The 19254-nt window shown below is 41.6% G+C and overlaps 2 protein-coding genes across 3 annotated transcripts in view; both read right to left on the bottom strand.

Moving 5' to 3' along the window:
* Positions 1–4623, bottom strand: part of DLAT (dihydrolipoamide S-acetyltransferase) — a 45043-nt gene extending 40420 nt beyond the window's left edge. The window contains exons 1-4 of the mRNA XM_011976999.1: positions 3683–4623; positions 3140–3241; positions 2463–2587; positions 2157–2310 (exon numbers count right to left, since the gene is read on the bottom strand). Coding sequence (XP_011832389.1) covers positions 2157–2310; positions 2463–2587; positions 3140–3241; positions 3683–3961 — 660 coding nt within the window. The 5' untranslated portion in view covers positions 3962–4623. The remainder of the gene's footprint in view (positions 1–2156; positions 2311–2462; positions 2588–3139; positions 3242–3682) is intronic.
* A 2671-nt stretch (positions 4624–7294) lies between these two features.
* Positions 7295–19254, bottom strand: part of DIXDC1 (DIX domain containing 1) — a 101401-nt gene continuing 89441 nt past the window's right edge. For both annotated transcript variants that reach the window (XM_011976980.1, XM_011976981.1), the window contains 3 exons: positions 13081–13186; positions 11984–12092; positions 7295–10921 (listed from right to left, as the gene is read on the bottom strand). In XM_011976980.1, the coding sequence (XP_011832370.1) occupies positions 10841–10921; positions 11984–12092; positions 13081–13186 (296 nt within the window). In that variant the 3' untranslated portion in view covers positions 7295–10840. The remainder of the gene's footprint in view (positions 10922–11983; positions 12093–13080; positions 13187–19254) is intronic.

Raw genomic sequence — 19254 nt, 5'->3', positions numbered from 1 at the left:
AAACAGTGAAGTCAATAATCTCTATACAGGATCTTAAAGAACAGTATCAGAGATTCAGAATTCAATTCAGTATCTTAAAGAATAATTAAGGTAAAACCCTAGCACATGCACACAAAGCTACAGGCACAAAGTAGAGGAAAATTAAGTCAGTCTTGTATCATGAGAGAGAATCTGCCGAACAGCATGTAATACATGTGTGAACTGAACACCAGGCAAAAATCCTAAATGATTGTTACTAACAAACCATGGAGTAGAACGTTATTTCCAAAGAAGAAAATGATTCCTATACAAAAATTTCTACAAATAAACTAGATTCAGGAGAAATGCTAGTCAGAATTATTTAGAAAAGGATGGCTGGATTTTTATCCACTTGTAACATCTAAAGCACACAAATATACAGAAGATAACCCTAATACCTAGTAAATTGACTTAGTTTCTTAGAAACTGATTTAGTTAGCACAATCAACAGTGATTACATTCACTGCCTTCAACTTCGTTGCAACGCTATTACATATGTGTATCTTACACTTAATTTTTATCAGTTTTCTCATTTATTAATACTACTGGATTACTTCACCTACTCTTGGAAAATAGATCACATGTCAAAAGAACACCAATTGGGGACTTTCATTCAACAGACAGCACTTGACACCTATGATACAGCTTGGATGTTTGTCCCCTCCAAATCTCATGCTGAAATACGATCCCCGACTTCTGCTTCCCGGTCGGAGCCACGGTGGTGGCAAATTCAAGCCCTGCTAACCCCATGGTGTTCTCTGATGTCAGCAATGGCAGTCAGGAAGTTGGCCGCACAAAGATCAAGCTCTTTGCAGAGTTGTGCCTAAGATGGCCGAGAACTTTGTGCAGTTCTACACTAGGGAATTCAGAAAAGATGGGGTTCCAATAGGATACAAAGGAAGCACTTTCCACAGGGTCATAAAGGATTTCATGACTCAGGGTGGAGATTTTGTTACTGGAGATGGTATTGGAGTCGCCAGTAATTATGTGGAGCCATTTGCAGACAAAAATTTTAAACTTAAGACACTCAGCTCCAGGCCTGCTTTCCGTGGCAAACAGTGGTTCCAGTACAAACGGCTGTCAGTTCTTTATCACCTGCTCTAAGTGCGATTGGCTGGATGGGAAGCATATAATGTTTGGAAAACTCATCGATGGACTTCTAGTGATGAGAAAGATTGAGAATGTTCCCACAGGCTCTAACAATAAGCCCAAGCTACCTGTGGTGATCTCAAAGTGCGAGGAGATGTAGTCCAGACCAAAACTGAATTAGGCCTTCCCTTCTTCTTGGTGGTGTTCTTCAGTAAGATAATCTGGACTGGCCCCTGTGTTTGCTTCCCTACCTGCTGCTGCCCCATTTGATCAAGAGACCCTGGAAGTATCGGAAATTCAGAATCCAAGATTGTGTAAATAAAGTTTTTTTCTACGTGGAAAAAAAAATATGATCCCCAGTGTTAGAGATGGGGTCTGGTGGGAGGTGTCTGGGTGTTGGAGGAGGATCCCTCATGAATGGCTTGGTGCATGCCCCATGGTAATGAGTTAAGGGGAAATCTGATTGCTATGAAGAGCCTGGTACCCACTCCCCTCTGTCTCTTGCACCCTCTCTCATAATGTGACACACCACCCTTCCTCTTTCCCTTCCACCTTCCACCATGATTGTAAGCTTCCTGAGGCCACAAGAGAAACAGATGCTGGCGCCGTGCTTCTTGTACAGCCTGCAGAACCATGAGCCAAATAAACCTTTTTTTCTTTACAAATTACCCAGCCCTAGGTATTTCTTTATGCCAGAGTAAAACAGACTAACACAGCCTACTATAAACTCTAATTATACAGGGAATAGATGTTAGTAAAAATCATCCTCAAAATCTGTAATGTAATGTTCTTGAATGAAAAGTGCCACGAATTACCCTGTGTACCACACTGAGGCTGAGAAAGGTTACAGGAACTGTTCAAGTTCTTATAACTGGAAAGAACAACCAGGAAGAAAAGTTGTCAATCTTCATGTTTAAATTTCTATATACTCCCAAATGACAAGACCTAACTAACCATATTTAAAGTCAGTTTCCAAGATGTAGTAGCCATCTATGAAAAAAAGTAAGTAATAAATCACCTAGAGCAAACACTCAAAGGCTGAGCCTCACCTGCATGTGAGGGGGATATGAGCTACCAGGAGCCTGAGCAGAAGGTATAGGTGGCGAAGCAGTGGCAGCAGGGGTTGGTGCTGGGGCCGCCTGTGGGGTAGGTGCTGGCGAGGAATCCAATGTATAATTTTTAAAAGCCTCAATATCTTCAGGCCTAAGGAAGAGAAAGAATGCATAAATACAATGGGCAGATTCAACTTTCACAAAAGTAGTCTTAAAAAATAGTCTTTAACTCCTAATTCTCAATTCTGGGTAAAATACTCCACCAAGCAATGAAGTTCCATAAATTATGAGTGCACTACTCACTTGCCAACTGTGATACAGATGATCGCTCCAATGGGAACATCCCTGGTACCTTCAGCAACAAGTATCTTTGCCATATAACACTCCTCCAGGCTCTCAAATCCAACAGTGGCTTTATCAGTTTCAACCTTTTAACACAAAAAGCAGCAGCTCAGGTTTATACTGTCGGTATGTAGTTTATTAGCTTGTGTCTAGAATTTTTTTTTTTCTTGAGACAGAGAGTCTCACTCTGTCGCCAAGGCTGCAGTGCAGTGGTGCAATCTCGGCTCACTGCAACCTCCCCGTCCCACGTTCAAGCGATTCTCCTGCCTCAGTCTACCGAGTAGCTAGGATTACAGGCAGAGGCCGCCATGCCCAGCAGATTTTTGTATTTTTAGCAGAGACGGGGTTTCACCATGTTGGCCAGCTTGGCCTCTGTGTCTAGAATGATACAGTTCATGTGACGATAAGGCCACTACGACAGATTTGAAAGAAGAAATTACTTTAGAAACGCCTTGGCTAAGTATCAGTTTGGCCAGCTGCTGACAACTTATCCAACCAATCTTGTCTAACATCAAGTTGTGAAAAACACTTCAGTTTCTTAAACAAAGGGGTAACTACACATCCAGAAAGTCAATGTTCAGTCAATTCGGCAAAGCCAGTCTCTTCGAACTCATCTCCGTTATTTTAAAACAACTTACTTCTGCAATTAGGTCACCTTCGTTGATTTTGTCCCCCTCTTTTTTTTCCCAACGGGCTATGGTGCCTGCCTGCATTGTGGGGGAAAGAGAAGGCAATGGAACCTGGAAGAGAAAAAGAAGAAACATTAAATTTTTAAAGGGCTACCTAACTCTCAGTCTGGCTTAAGATTTCATTCAATTCAATTTCATGCAAAGTGTATCCAGTTCCATTACACACTGGGAACTAGGGATACCAAGGCAGTTCCTGCCCATGAGAAGTTAGTAATTTCCAGTGACAGGCTTTCTCCTCCACAGTCCTACGGGTCTCACAAAGCATGAACCTCGGCAGATAACTGCATATAGCCCCAGTCTTGAAGTTCCCCTTTCAACGGAATAGATCATGAGAGGGAAGCTAAGGAGCCAAAGCTGACTACTGGACAAAGGACGAAAGCAGATACTGGGAATGGTTGGAGGATCAATGAGGCCTCTCAAGGAGGATCCTGCAGGCATCCAGTCAGCTCTGAAGGACAACGGGGATCCGAGAAGGGCGGGTCTAGGGCTCACCTTCTGATGCGGGGGAAGACTGTAACAGCGGCGGCCGGGCGACCCCAAAAGCTGCAGCAGTAGGCGGTTCCGCGGCGTGGCCCCAGAGCTGGGGGTCCAGCCGCACAGTGCCCGGACCCCTCCATACCCTGTAGTCGCGCTGTTGCGACGAGCCGGAGCCGGGTCAAATCGCGAGGACACTCGTGGAGTTCCGGGTACCTCCTGCAAGGCCGTCCACCGAGCCTCGAGTCCCGCCCATGGGGCTACATTCTGGGCCCGTCGCGCACAGACGCGCCACATAGTGCCACCAACCCCCCACACCCCAACACCAACGCCGTCTCCGGAGTGACCTCTCCAACAGCAGCGCGGCTTTGCCGTCAGCCACGCCGCACAGCCGCACGTTGTCGTAAAATGGTTCCCGCAGGTTTACTCCACCCGCTCCCCAGGCCAGAAAAGCGCGGCACGCAGGCTCTTCCTCTCCTGAGCGGGGATGAGGGGCACTCACGCGGCAGGGGCGTTCCAGAGGGGCCTGTGCGGGCACAAGTTGGGGACAAATAACAGACGGAAAGGGGTGGAAAGTGGTAGGGTCCTAGGGGAGGCATCCGAAAGGGTGAGACGGGGGCTAAGACATGGGAAGGGCACGACTGAGAGGGAGGGGCCTAAAAAGGCACCGAGACGAGGGTTAATTGCGGCCGAGTGGCCTGAGAGTCTGGGCCGAGGGGCGTGGCCAAGCTTTCTGGAAAAGCTGGAAGTGAGCCCGGGAACTGGCTAGGGCAGTGGGAGCCTCAGGCCAAAGGGCGGGGGTCTTGAAGCGCTGGGGTGGTGAAGGAGCCGGGAACCGCCCGCGAGAAAATCGAGGGGTCCAGCGTGGTGACCTCTGCTTCTGCGCATCCGAAGGGGGAAGGACTGGGCCCCGCCCCGCGCAGGCTGTACTGGTTGCAAAGATTTCATTTCAGGTTTGTAGCCCAAGTGGAAAGTGGAGTGAACAGGTGTTCCATCCAGCCAGGTGGTACGAAAGGCAGCCCAGAGGAAGAAACATTCCCGCATTCCTGTATACTGTAGCAAGATCAAGCATATTCCCTGTATAAAGATACAGGTTTACAAAACAGGTTTGTGTTACCCCCTAACACCATAGAATTCTTTTAAGTAACCAAAAGCTTCGTTATGTTTCAAATGTTTGCTACCAAAACTTAACTGTAAGCTGTTGAAGGCAGGAAGAGTGTCTGCGTGGTTCTTCCATGTAGCCCCAGAGCTTAGTATCCACTAAATAGCGGGGGCTGATTGTGTCTTTGGAATCAATGAACAAAAAGTCACCTAGACGTTTTGTTAGGTACGCTTCTCTTGTAAAGTTGTCTTTTAATTAGGAAACATATCGTTTCTGAACTGAAGGTGACATTAAATAAGGAGGAATCATATGCTGTGTATCACCGCCTCCCCAGTGTACAGATGGTTAGAGAACACCAAGAACACAAGAAGAAGTTGGAGGAAAAAATTGTTTAAAACAAGATTTTAGCCAGGAGCGGTGGTGCATGCCTGTAGTCCCAGCAATACTTGAGAGGCTGAGGTTGGGGAATCACTTGAGCCCAAGAGTTTGAGACCGGCCTGGGCAGCATAGTGAGACAACCATCTCTAAAAAAAAAAATTTTAAAAAAAAAAAAAAATCCTAATCTTGCTAACAATTAATTTGGAAAAGTAAAACAGATTGGATATACTGTTTCATGCCTACTTAAATTGGAATGTTTAAGCAGGTACAGTTGCCTATCAGAATAGTATGTAAGCAATATAATTGAGAAATATAAAATTTCCAGATTAAATGAAAAGGCTTATTTGAAATAATATGAAGAGGAGGGCAATTATATTGTTACAATTATGTACAACTTTAACAATTGGAAGAAGCAATGGAAGAATAATTGTAATTAGTGAAAGGACTTATAAATTTTTACTATTATTTGGGGATGGAGTCTCACTGTCACCCAGGCTGGAGTGCAGTGGCATGATCCCGACTCACTGCAACCTCCACCTCCCAGGTTCAAGTGATTCTCCTGCCTCAGCCTCCCGAGTGCTGGGATTACAGGTACGTGCCACCATGCCCAGCTAATTTTGTATTTTTAGTAGATAGGGGGTTTCACCATGTTAGTAAGGCTGGTCTCAAACTCCGACTTCAGGTAATCCGCCCACCTCAGCCTCCCAAAGTGCTGAGATTACAGGGGTGAGCCACAAGCCCGTCCAGGACTTACAAATTATTATAAAAATGTTTTTGAGTTGGCTAAAATATCTTGCTGCTTTTGCTGCATTTGAACTTAATAACTGTTCACGCGTCCATGTGAAGAGATCACCAAACAGGCTTTGTGTGAGCAACAAGGCTGTCTACTTCACCTGGGTGCAGGTGGGCTGAGTCCGAAAAAGGAGTCAGCAAGGGTGATGGGATTATCATGAGTTCTTACAGGTTTTGGGATAGGCGGTGGAGTTAAGAGCAATGTTTGGGGGCAGGGGGTGAAGCTCACCAAGTGCATTCTCAAGGGTGGGGAGAATTACAAAGAAACTTCCTAAGGGTGGGGGAGATTACAAAGTACATCTCAGTTAGGGTGGGGCAGAAACAAATCACAATGGTGGAATGTCATCAGTTAAGCTATTTTCACTTCTGTGGATCTTCAGTTGCTTCAGGCCATCTGGATGTATACGTGCAGGTCGCTGGGGATATGATGGCTTAGCTTGGGCTCAGAGGCCTGACAATAACTGGATCTAAATTAGCCTTTGGTATAAAGTATGAGGTGATCTGCAGGATCTGCTGTGCACTTAGGTATGCTTGCTTAAACCCTGTTTTGCATTTTTCACAGAATAGTGAGTTTGTGCCCTGAATATAGTTTTGACTTAAGTGTAGCTAAATTATAGGGATGTATAGCTCAAACAGTCCAGAGATGGCAAGCTTACACCAGAGGTGGGCTAGGAATGTTTAGGTTTGTCAGATCAGTCCTGAGAGAACAAGCTTGAATTCTACTAAACAGATTGGATAAAGGAAATTATGGAAAAGGAGACTCAAGACTCAAAGGTTTGAAGTAGAGAGACTTAGAATGGTGGTATCACTGATACTGAGAAAGAGAAATTAGTTGGTAGTGAAAGATTTTGAGTTATGTACATATTTAATTTTAACATAATGGGATAGCAAATTAATAGTTGAAAATACATAATTGGAAGTCGAAGGCACTCAAGGATAAAGAATTTAATATAGCAAACATTTAAGTTGAAGTGATAAGAGGCATTTAACAGGCAGCTTTCAAATGATTTGGGAATTCTGGTCATTTCAAATACACATTTCTGAAAGAGTTCTTAATGTTTGCATACATGACTTTTGTCATAGAGTTTATACTCTTGGGTTCTTATTTGTTTGCATGTTTACGTATAATTTCAAAATAATTGCTAAATAAATTGTCCTTGAAATAGCCTATGTACTTACACAGAAATACTAATTGTAAAATATCTGTAGCAATAAAGTAATCCTTATCTCCACTCCACATAGTGAGTAAACATGCTGCCAGGGAGATCACTTGAGGAAATTTGTTTTCACTAAATGTAAATGGCTTTATTGATTAATCTCATCAATAAACACAAGTGAAAATCATTAATGATATTTAGTTTGCAAACTCCATTTTATTCATAGTTTGTGGTTTTTTAAATTAGTTCACAAATCTGGTACATACTGGCAGTTAAAACTGGTTATCACTTTCATAATCAGAAGCCTCTGGTGTAACAAAGTCTTCATGAAAACATATTGTAAAACAGGGAGAATACACAGTAATAATCTCTTTGAAAGCAATGGCTGCAAACATCCATGTTTCTAAGAAAATATAACTTTACATATATATGTATTTTAAGCAAGCTATACCTCTTACGTAAATTCAGACAGAATGAGTGTGCAATCATAATGCTTATTTTATGGAAACAGTGAAAATAATTTTAATTATGACCTAAATGCTTTTAAGTAATTACAGTCCTCTTGGATTGGATATAGAGTATAAAGATATTTTCCCTAATTTGCAACCATCCTGGTCAAAAAGAGCTGAAAAGTTGGTAAGTAGAATTGCCATAACCAAGTAAGTTTAAAACAAATTCTTCAAATTTAAAAATATAAAAATTGTAAAGTGTCCCAATCTCCCCAGCTAATTTAGGGAACTGAGCAAGAAGAGAACATTCTTCAGTTTTTAAATGACTTTTTTATTTTTATTTTTATTTTTTGGAGATGGGGTCCTGCTCTGTAGCCTAGGCTAGAGTGCAGTGGCATGATTAGCTCACTGCAAACTCAAACTCCTGTGCTCAAGCAATCTTCCCACCTCAACCTCCTGAGTAGCTGCGACTACAGGTATGTGCCACCATCCCCAGCTACTTTTGTAATAAAATTTCTTGGTAGAGATGGAGTCTTGCTATGTTGCCCAGGTTGGTCTTGAACTCCTGGGCTCAAGCAGTCTTCCTGCATCGGCCTCCCAAAGTGCTGGGATTACAGGCATGAGCCACCACACTCAGCCTTAAATGAAGATTTTTTAAGGAATTGAGCATTCAACTAAACTCGTTTTTGTGAGATGGTCATTTTGTTTTAACCTAACATGGTTTAGAGATTATTTTATGAACTCTTAAGCATTCTGGTTCCTCAGTTTTCTCAAAGAAATAGAACTTTAGCAAGTAGCAAGATAAGCTACCCCACCAATGCCACCAGGGCACAATACTATGAGTAAGTCAGGAGGCCTCCTAGAATGCAGCCAAATAGGAAATTCCAGACAGAATCAGTCTTGCATACTTCTGCTCAGAAGGCTCCTCTCGCTTTGGAAACTGGAATGAAAATCACCAACAGGATCCTCATTTTACACAGGAGTTATGAGGGGTACATCCTCTAGCAGAGATGCTTGGTCATGTACCTGTGGTATATGAGATTACCTAGCTAAAGGGGAAAAAAATGATGTCAATGTTCTCCCATGAACTCAACTTTAGCTTGTTATGGAGGCACTGAGGCCATGCAGCTCCTTTTCCAAAAGACAGAGATAAAAGCCAAATAAGGTAGAAGACTTTGGAAATTTTCTCTGAAAAGTTAAAATTCCACGTAACAGTAAGACTCTTTGCTGAGAGAAAACTGACAAGTAAAAATTGGTTTAAGAGACATTCAAGACAAACTGTATTGGAAATACAATAATGAATTTTGGCCTGATAGCCCTCATGCTGTCTTATAGCAAAACACTAAAATTCATGCAACAGAGAAACTGGTGACATGAGGACTTTTTCTCCAGACTTCCTGGGGAAAAACTGAGAGAATATACTATTTTCTTCTGTTTGCTTTCGAAATGAATTCTTTCTTTTGGCTGACTTTCCCAAACTTTCCCAATCGTTTCTGATGAAAAATTCTTCAATAGGAAAAGACCAGGTAAACTTACATGAAAGACATCAAGTGTCTTTTGAGCTCCTTCTCTCTGCCAGAGGAGCAATCAACTGGATTACACAAAACTACCTGCACAACTAAAACAGGTAGAGTTGGAACAGGAATTAGTTGTCATTAGTATACTCGTAATAAAATAAAGCTTGTTCTGAAACCACAAGGGGTGGTAAGAAGAGACTGTATAAAAGCTACTGGGTTCTCTAGAAAATGGATACAGTATACAGAATGTGAGAAGATACAGAACTCACACTCCAGTTATAAAAATAGACATGGTTCTCAGACAAAAAGCAAATGAGTACAAAAGAATTCTCCAAACATGAACTATTTTTAAAAGACACATCTATATAAAACAACAAGATGTCATCTCAGAGCTCTAAAGAGTAGTTTGTTGAGTGAGCCAGGGAGTGAAAAGGGGAGATGAATTGGAGACAGACAGGTCAAGAACCCAGAAGGGATGTGTCCTACTCTTGTGTTTGGCAGTGTACATTGGAGGTCACAGGCAGACAGACTGCTTTTGGTAATACATAATATAAATAATAATGGCTGACTGGTTGATGGTGCTTGATGGATGAATGAGAAAACCCAGGTTATCAAATAATCTCTGCAGTTGAACTGTTAGCTTCTTCACTTGACAATGTTGCACATGAGAAATGATTCTAGGTTTTTTTTACCCAGAATGATCCCTGCCATTCACAACTCATGCTCCACGCCCCATGGTTTCTATTGTGCCCTAAAGGATCAGCCTAGACTAAATACATAAATAGAAAATAACTGGCCTTGAAATGAGGAGGGGCAGACAAGTACTTCATGCTCAGTACTTATAAATCACAAAGAAATGCTGAAATTAATGGTCTGTCTCCTTTTACTACAAAGGAGATGCCATGAGTTAAAGTCATGAAACAAAGAAAGTCAAAAAGATATGGGTAGCAGCACCTTTCCATACCCGCCTGGATTTTCAAGGAGCTTTTCACTCCTTAGGCCTTTCAAACACAAAGTTCATCAGTTTGAAGGAAAAGAAATGGCTCTAAAGTTAAAGAGTCCCCAGAGAAAACTAACAGTACATAATAGGCCCTATGTGGGCAAAACGACAAGCTGCAGAACCAGTTAAGACAGAAGAGGCAGCCCAAGGTCTTACTAAATTACAGTTTTAGCATAGTGTAGCACAATATGGGCAGCCCTTTTTCCATCCAAGCAACAATTCAGCACCATCCATGTCCGGTTCAAAAGATTACTGAAGACTGGGCTTTCATCTTTGGTACCACCTCATGAGTTATTCTTGGTTTGCAGTAGGTTCAAAGAAACAGAAAAGCTGGTACCTTTGCCTTGTCTGTGAGTACAAACGCTGGGACTCTGATTGCTGCAACCATTGAGGCCAATTAAAATAATACTGTAACACACAGGAGTGATGCATCCAATTCCTAGTTTCCAGATAATAGCAGCCATGCCCCTATAGAGGCGGGATCATCCATCCCCATTGTTTAAGGCCTTCGGTTTGTTGTCCTCAGAGTAGAATAGTACACTGTGTTCCCACGGACAAGGAACTCCAGATGAACCCATGGTCTACATTTGGACAGAATTTTAAGTACCAGATATGCCAGGCACAGAAATAGGACTGACCTGTGGCCATCATACTTGGAGAAGCTTCTGTTTTGGCATACAAACTAGAAACTTCTTAGTGTATTCTGGTTTTAGTTCCCTTTCCTGAGTGAAGCAGCCAGGGAGTGACCAGGTTCCGTAAGCCCTCAATCTGATACTTGGCATTAATTCTCTCCATGGTCTTCTTCCACCCAAGCTACAATTTTCCCTTCCCATCCAGGGATGGCATCATCATCATGGAAAATCTAGAGGAAAAAAAAAAAGCCACAAGGAAAAACAGGGAATCTCACTCACTAAACAATTGCTGCTAATAAAAATAAGACCTTGAACATATAGAAGAAAGCCTTGAGTTAAGAGTCTATGTCCTTTTGGTCTTGTCCCTAGAACTGCAACTGGTATTTCATTTTTTTCTTAGATCCAGACCTATGAAATGGTTTTTAAAAATCCCTAATACTACTTTGCTCATAGAGATTTGTAAGAATTAATAAATTACCAATCACAAAGTACTTTGGGCTTCTTAGAGAAAAGAAGTAGTGTAAGTATTTTAAAAATGAGAAAGTAGAAAATTTAGGTACCAGGCAATATAAAGAAAGGGTGGGGAAAAAAGACTCAACATATTTCTCAGATGGCAGTTATTTTCATTAATTCATTCAACTCATTTCCTAAGCCACTAATAAAACAGGGTTATTAAAACATTTCACTGAGGAAATGTTTACAAAATAAAATTTTACTTTTTCTATAATAACTTTTTTCATTCTGTAACTGCAGTGAATCCACTTGTAATACTATATAACCCAGAACTGTATTCCCCCCAAAAAGTCTGTCTTTGACAAATGGATTAGAAAGAGACGTGTAGGCTAAGAAAATACTTACTCAAGGACTTGGGCATAAGCATACATAACTCCCTAGAAGTTCCTTGATTTCATTATGAGAAATACACAGTTCCATATATCCATGCCTGTTTATTTTGCTCTACATAGGAAGCAAGAAGTTTTCTAAGATTTGGCTACAGATGGAAAATTATTTGTTGTCTTAGGTTCTTTATTTTCCCTAACAAAATAATTTAAAATAAAAATTATATCCAAGTTCTTAGTCAAATGATGAAGTCCTACAACTAAAGAACCTATCAACATCTTGGACTAATCTATGACTACTTGTCTAGGGTAATCAGACCGTGGTCTGAGGCTCTGGCAAATTCCTCCGACCTGGTCAGGGAACTCATGTACTTCTGGACACCAGTGCTTGAACAGGAGGCTTCAGGGTTCAGAAAGAAACAATACCATACAGACTCCCCAGAGATTCTTTACCTCTTCTTTGACAGTGCCAAACTCAGGATCCAGTGCTTTGAAGTGATACCGGTGATTCCCTTCCCGATCAATAGCTGCTTTAAAATCCTTTAGCGTCACCTCCTCCAACCTGCAACACAAAGAGACAGCACTAACATACACTGTTGATCAATAGCTGGAAAGATAAGATGTTAACTTTAAACCCAGCCCCCTGCCAAAGTCAATAAGCAGAAATAGCCCCTCATTAGGTCACTGCCCCTAATAACCCAGATGACTAAAACAGCGGAGGCTGGAGAACCTGTCATCACTAGGGAATGAAAACAGTATTAAATATGGGGTGATGTGAGAATTTAAAATTGACTTATTGCTTCAGGAGCCAAATCACTTTTCTCTGGAAATAAGACATAAAGTCCCTGAAATCAAATTTGTTGAATAACCATAAACATATCAAAGTTCTCTTGATTTTCTTCTTTGCTACAATATCCCAATTCTCTAGGATAGTAGAATCAAATCAAGTATCACCATCTTTATCCCTCTATCTTTAGGAAGCTGGCGTCTAACCCAGACCAAATAAGCAGACTGTCTAGGTAAGGAAAATCCTATAACCTCTCTCAATAGTTGGTTGCAGAGTTTAAATATTTTTATTTCAAAACTATTTCCCTTAAAAGGAAGCACATTAACTTTTTGGAAGGTTTTCAACATAATTTCTCAATAGGGATTAGTTGCAGTCATTGAATAGTAACAAAGATCAATTAGGTCATAGTCCTGGAGTGAGTGTCAGGCTGCAATCCATTTATCAGCAGGAGCTATTTTGAACACTTAAAAAAAAAAAAAATTTTTTTTTCCAAATGCAGAGCAATATTTGCATAGTTATCAGGATTGGAAGTGCTATTGTTGTACCTGTACCTAGTAGTAGATCATGACTTGTCTTTTATAATACCACTGAATAGTGGCAAAGCTGAAACTACAATCTCTATCTCTCTGGCTCATCTCACTATAGTGAGATCTAACTATACTGCTTCTCAGACACCTTCCAGCTGCTCATATGGGCAGTAACTAATGAGGTTCTGCCTTCCTTTCCTTCTTTACAGTGAAGTATAATGATCCCAGAATCTCACCTCTTTGGTATATTGACCATGAAGGGCGTAAGTGACCGGTCAGTGAAATAGAGCACTTTAGTACAGGTGCTGCTGACAGTTGGAGAGCTCTGTGAGTGAGGCAACTCTATAATGAGAAAGAGACTCTGGTTAGAACATTCATTTGCTCCAAACCACCCATCTGCAGTTATTCAAAATGTTCCGGGAGAACAAAGCTGCCTGAGGTCACAGCCCACAGCTCTCACACCCTTGCCAAACACCATGTCCATATGCTATGATTGCCTAGGACCACGAGCACGACTTGCTTCAGACATGGACGCTATCACGAGGACTGATCATTCCTCACTCATAGTAGGGGAACAGCAACTGATAAAACAGGTGTCATTGCTAAAGATCAAAAAAGGACAGAGAAGCATGGCAAGATTTCAGCCAGGGAGGGCAGACACACAGCAGAAGCTGTAGACTCTGCTAATATTTAGGTTTTGGGGGTTCGTAGTAGAGAATACTCATGTAACTCATAGAAAGAAAAGTCGATAGGAACAAGAACCACAGAAGCAAAGCAACCTTAGAAACTCAGATCCCAGGGGGCTCATGCTCCCAGTCTAAGAGGTACAGAACCTTAGCAACTTAAGATTTATAGTGTTGATGCCATAGTCTTTAACACAGGTTTCTTGATACACTTTTTTTTTTTTTTTTAAAGACAGGGTCTCGCCAGGTGCAGTGACTCACGCCTGTATTTTCCAACACTTTGGGAGGCCGACGCGGGTGGATCACGAGGTCAGGAGTTCAAGAACAGCCTGGCCAACATGGTGAAACCCCGTCTCTACTAAAAATACAAAAGTTAGCTGGGCATGGTGGCGCACGCCTGTAATCCCAGTTACTTGGGAGGGTGAGGCAGAGAACTGCTTGAACCCGGGAGGTGGAGGTTGCAGTGAGCCGAGATGGCGACACTGCACTCCAGCGTGGGTGATAGAGCGACACTCCGTCCCCCCAGCAAAAAAAAAAAAAAGACAGAGTCTCGCTCTATCACCCAGGCTAGAGTGCAGTGGCACAACCTCAGCTCGCTGCAACCTCCACCTCCCGGGTTTAAGTCATTCTTGTGCCTCAGCCTCTCGAGTAGCTGGGATAACAGGTGTGTGCCACCACGCCCAGCTAATTTTTGTATTTTTAGTAGAGACAAGGTTTTGCCATGTTGGCCAGGCTGGTCTTGAACTCCCTGCCTCAAGTAATCCACCCACCTTGGCCTCCCAAACTATTGGGATTACGGGCATGGGCCACTGCACCTGGACTGTCTCTATCTTTTAAAAAGGTACTTTTGGAAAAGTATGAGTCCTTGTAATTATGACTTTCATAGGAGAAATGACAAATCAGAAACTTTTATCAAACACTAATAACTAAACTGTTACTAAAATATCTCCTGCTATTCCACCTATACTGATCTTCCTCTTAACTTATTCTAGGTAGTCAGATTTGCAGCCACAGAACAGTAGTTCTGGGAGGGGGTTTAAAATAAGGAGTATGAAGGATGAATTAATAGAAGGGAAAAAGACAAAGGAACTTCACCTCTTTGTACAGAAATGGCATTCAGTCTGTTTTCAGAGTTTTTCTTCAAAGAATGCCAATTGGCCAGGCGCGGTGGCTCACGCCTGTAATCCTAGCACTTTGGGAGGTCGAAGTGGGCGGACTGCCTGAGCTCAGGAGTTCAAGACCAGCCTGGGCAACATGGTGAAACCCCGTCTCTACTAAAATATAAAAAATTAGCCAGGCGTGGTGGCGTGCACCTGTAGTTCCAGCTACTCGGGAGGCTGAGGCAGAAGAATCGCTTGAACCCGGGAGGCAGAGATTGCAGTGAGCTGAGATCGAGCCACTGCACTCAAGTCTTGGTGACAAAGTGAAACTCCGTCTCCAAAAAAAAAAGAATGCCAATTATTGTAACCTACATGCCATAATTCTCCTTTGCCCCAGCATCTAGCACAGTGCCCAGCACACAGTGGTGGTTGAATAAATAAAATATTCACTTTTAACATTAAAGCTATATATTTATTCATTCATTCAGCAAACATTTATTGAGTACCTACTGTGTGTTCGATTTGAGAATATAAAAATCAACTATATGTGGTCTCCAACCTCCAAGAGTTTATCATTTAGTATGGATGATAAATACAATTACAAATAATTACAATACACTAAAATCAGATTTCTACAAGCTGTATTGGAAGACTGAAGATGACCAGGTTAATTCCTCCTGGAACAGGTCAGGAAGGGCCCATGGTTGGAGAGTCCTTTTTAAAAGCACCTTTTAGAAATCATAAGATACAGAAGTTGAAAAGAGTATTCCAAGAAGAGGGAAGGACAGGTGCAGAAGCATGAAATGGGATCATATATTTATAAAACTGTAGGTGAATTACTAAGGCTGAAGCATAATGAATACATCGGGAAGTTGTGAGGTAATTAAGTAGGCAGAGGCCAGATCACAAAAGACTGTGACAGGGTAAGAGTTCAGGATGTTAGTCTTAAGCTATGGAAAGTTACTAAAAGGTAGTGATATGATTAGACAGGCATTTTAGAAAAGTTGATCTCGCGGCAAAGTATGGATTGGATGGGCCAAACTGGAAACCAGAAATCCTGTGCGGTAGTTTAGGTGTTTGTCCCCCGACACCTCATGTTGAAAGTTGATCCCCAATGTTGGAGGTGGGGCCTAATGGCAAGTGTTTGGGTCATGGAGGCAGATTCCTCAAGACTAGATTAATGCCCTCCCTGGGAAGGAGGAATGAGTACTTACCCATTAGTTCCCACAAAACTGCTTGTTAAAAACAGCCTGGCACCTCCCTCCACTCTCTTGCTTCCTCTCTCCATGTAATCTCAGCACATGCCAACTCCCATTTGCTTTCTGCCGTGAGTGGAAGAGGATTGAGGCTTTCGCCAGATGCCCACCTTCCAGCCAGCAGAATTGTGAGCCAAACAAACCTCTTTTCCTCCTAAGTTACCTAGCCTCAGGTATTCCTTTATGGCAACACTCAACTGACTAAGACATCCTGTTAAGAGGCAATGAAAACAATCTGACACATGATGATAGGAAAGATGTAGCTCTGGAGCCGGAGTAGGGATGGATTTGAAAGACCTTTAGAAAGTCAAAGTCTTAGTACTAGGGATATAGTTGAACACAGGGTGTATAAAAGGGAAAAGTAAACAATGACTGAGATTTACAACCTGGGAAGACAGATACATGGTAATACCATTACCTAAGACAGGGGAACACAAGCTGAATTATGTCATCTCGTTATTCATTTTATTTTTTTTTTAATTTTTATTTTTTTTGAGACGGAGTCTCGCTCTGTCGCCCAGGCTGGAGTGCAGTGGCCGGATCTCGGCTCACTGCAAGCTCTGCCTCCCGGGTTCACGCCATTCTCCTGCCTCAGCCTCCCGAGTAGCTGGGACTACAGGTGCCCGCCACCTTGCCCGGCTAGTTTTTTGTATTTTTTAGTAGAGATAGGGTTTCACCGTGTTAGCCAGGATGGTCTCGATCTCCTGACCTCGTGATCCACCCGTCTCGGCCTCCCAAAGTGCTGGGATTACAGGCTTGAGCCACCACGCCCGGCCTCATTATTCATTTTAAATGTTTATTGGGTGCCTTATTATGTATCAAGTATTAGAGATACACAAATAAATTAGATATAATCCCCACCCTTAAGGAGCTCAAAAGTCTAGTGGAGTGAGATAGCAAAACTGTTACAATACAATAAAATAAATATGAAAATAATATTGCCATGGACTGAATTGTGTCCCACCACCAAATTCATATGTTGAAGCCCTTATCTGCTATTTGACTGTATTGGAGATAGGGCCTTTAAGGAGGTAATTAAGATTACATGAGGTCCTACGGGTGGAGCCCTGATCCAACAGAACTAGTGTCCTTATAAGAGATACCAAAGCTTTCTCTCCCCCACGTGAGGACACAGAGAGAAGGTGGCCTTCTACAAGCCAGGCAGGGAGCCCTCACCAAAACCTGGCCATGCTGGCAACCTGATCTTGTACTTCTAGCCTCCAGAACTGTAAGAAAATTAATTTATGTTGTTTAAGAGAGTTTAAGGTATTTTGCAATGGCAGCCCAAGCTGACTAATACAAATGTTATGTACACATTTGGGGAGAATTTCAAAGAAAGAGTAATCATGATGTCAGATGCTACACAGGGGTCTAATAGGCAAAGACTCGTTTGGTAAATATATCATTGATGATACTAGTGAAAAGTTGATTCAGATGACTAATAAGAATGAGTTGGACTGCATAGACTTTTCAAGTAAAAAAGCAAAATAAGAGTAATGAGGGAGAACTTGTCTCACCCAACATAAAGCCATATGACAAAATGATAGTTATTACAGTATTATGGCATTACTATAAAAAACGTACAAAAAAACTAGACGATAAATGGCTGAGAAACATATCCTTGTGTGTGTCTACAAATTTAATACATGATTTTGAAAAGTACCACAAAACAGGTGATTAATAGTTATAGCTTATAAGTTTACATTTATTATCCATTTAGAGTTGATTTTTGCATATGGTATGAGGTATAGGTCAAACTTGCTTAAAAAAATAGATCTTTAAGAAAAGCCTATCCCTTTACCATTGAATTGTCTTTGCACTATTGTAGAAAATCAACTGGTAAATGTGTGTCTATTTTTAACTCTATGCTGTTCCACTCATCTATTTATCTACCAATTCACCAATACTACACTGTCTTGATTACCCTAACTTTACAGTTAGTTTTGATATCAGACAGTATGGTCCACCAACTGCATTGTTCATCTTTTTTCACCATTTGGGTTGGGAGGGCAGTTAATTCTAGTCCCCTTATTCTTTCCTATAAATTTTAGAATTGGCTTGTTTTTATCTACAGAAGCCTGGTAGGATTTTCATTGGAACTGCATTGAAGCTATAGATCATTTGGGGAAGAACAGGCCATCTTAACAATGTTGAGTACTCCAATCCATAAACATAGTATACCTCTCTGTTTATTTAAATCTTTATTTCATCCTTGTTTTATAGTTCTCAGTATAGTCATTGCACATATTTTATGAAGTTTATACCTAAGATTTTCATGAGGGTTTTTCTTTTTCTTTTTTCTTTTTTATTATACTTTAAGTTCTAGGGTGCATGTGCACAACGTGCAGGTTTGTGTATACAAACCTGCAGGTATACATGTGCCATGTTGGTTTGCTGCACCCATCAACTCGTCATTTACATTAGGTATTTCTCCTAATGCTATCCCTCCCTGAGTTCCCCACCCCATGACAGGCCCCAGTGTGTGATGTTCCCTGCCCTGAGTCCAAGTATTCTCATTGTTCAAATTCCCACCTATGAGTGAGGACATGCAGTGTTTGGTTTTCAGTCCTTGTGATAGTTTGCTGATAATGATGGTTTCCAGTTTCATCCATGTCCCTGCAAAGGACATGAACTCATCCTTTTTTATGGCTGTGAAGTATTCCATTGTGTATATGTGCCACATTTTCTTAATCCAGTCTATCACTGATGGACATTTGGGTTGGTTCCAAGTCTTTGCAATTGTGAACAGTGCTGCAATAAACATGTGTGTGCATGTGTCTTTATAGTAGCATGATTTATAATCCTTTGGGTATATATCCAGTAATGGGATTGCTGGGTCAAATGGTATTTCTAGTCTAGATCCTTGAGGAATCGCCACACTGTCTTCCACAATGGTTGAACTAATTTACACTTCCACCAACAGTGTAAAAGCATTCCTATTTCTTCACATCCTCTCCAGCATCTGTGGTCTCCTGACTTTTTAATGATCGCCATTCTAACTGGTGTGAGATAGTATCTCATTGTGGTTTTGATTTGCATTTCTCTGATGACCAGGGATGATGAGCTTTTTTTCATATGTTTGTTGACTGCAGAAATGTCTTCTTTTGAGAAGTGTCTATTCATATCCTTTGCCCACTCTGATGGGGTTGCTTTTTTCTTGTAAATTTGTTTAAGTTCTTTGTAGATTCTGGGTATTAGCCTTTTGTCAGATGGGCAGATTGCAAAAATTTTCTCCCATTCTGCAGGTTGCCTGTTCACTCTGATGGTAGTTTCTTTTGCTGTGCAGAAGCTCTTTCGTTTAATTAGATCCCATTTGTCTATTTTGGCTTTTGTTGCCATTGCTTTTGGGGTTTTAGTCATGAAGTCCTTGC

Source organism: Mandrillus leucophaeus, unplaced genomic scaffold (assembly GCF_000951045.1).
Source record: "Mandrillus leucophaeus isolate KB7577 unplaced genomic scaffold, Mleu.le_1.0 Scaffold172, whole genome shotgun sequence".
Taxonomy (NCBI): Eukaryota; Metazoa; Chordata; class Mammalia; order Primates; family Cercopithecidae; genus Mandrillus; species Mandrillus leucophaeus.
Note: the sequence above shows the minus strand (reverse complement) of the source record. Positions and strands in the feature narration are given on the sequence as shown.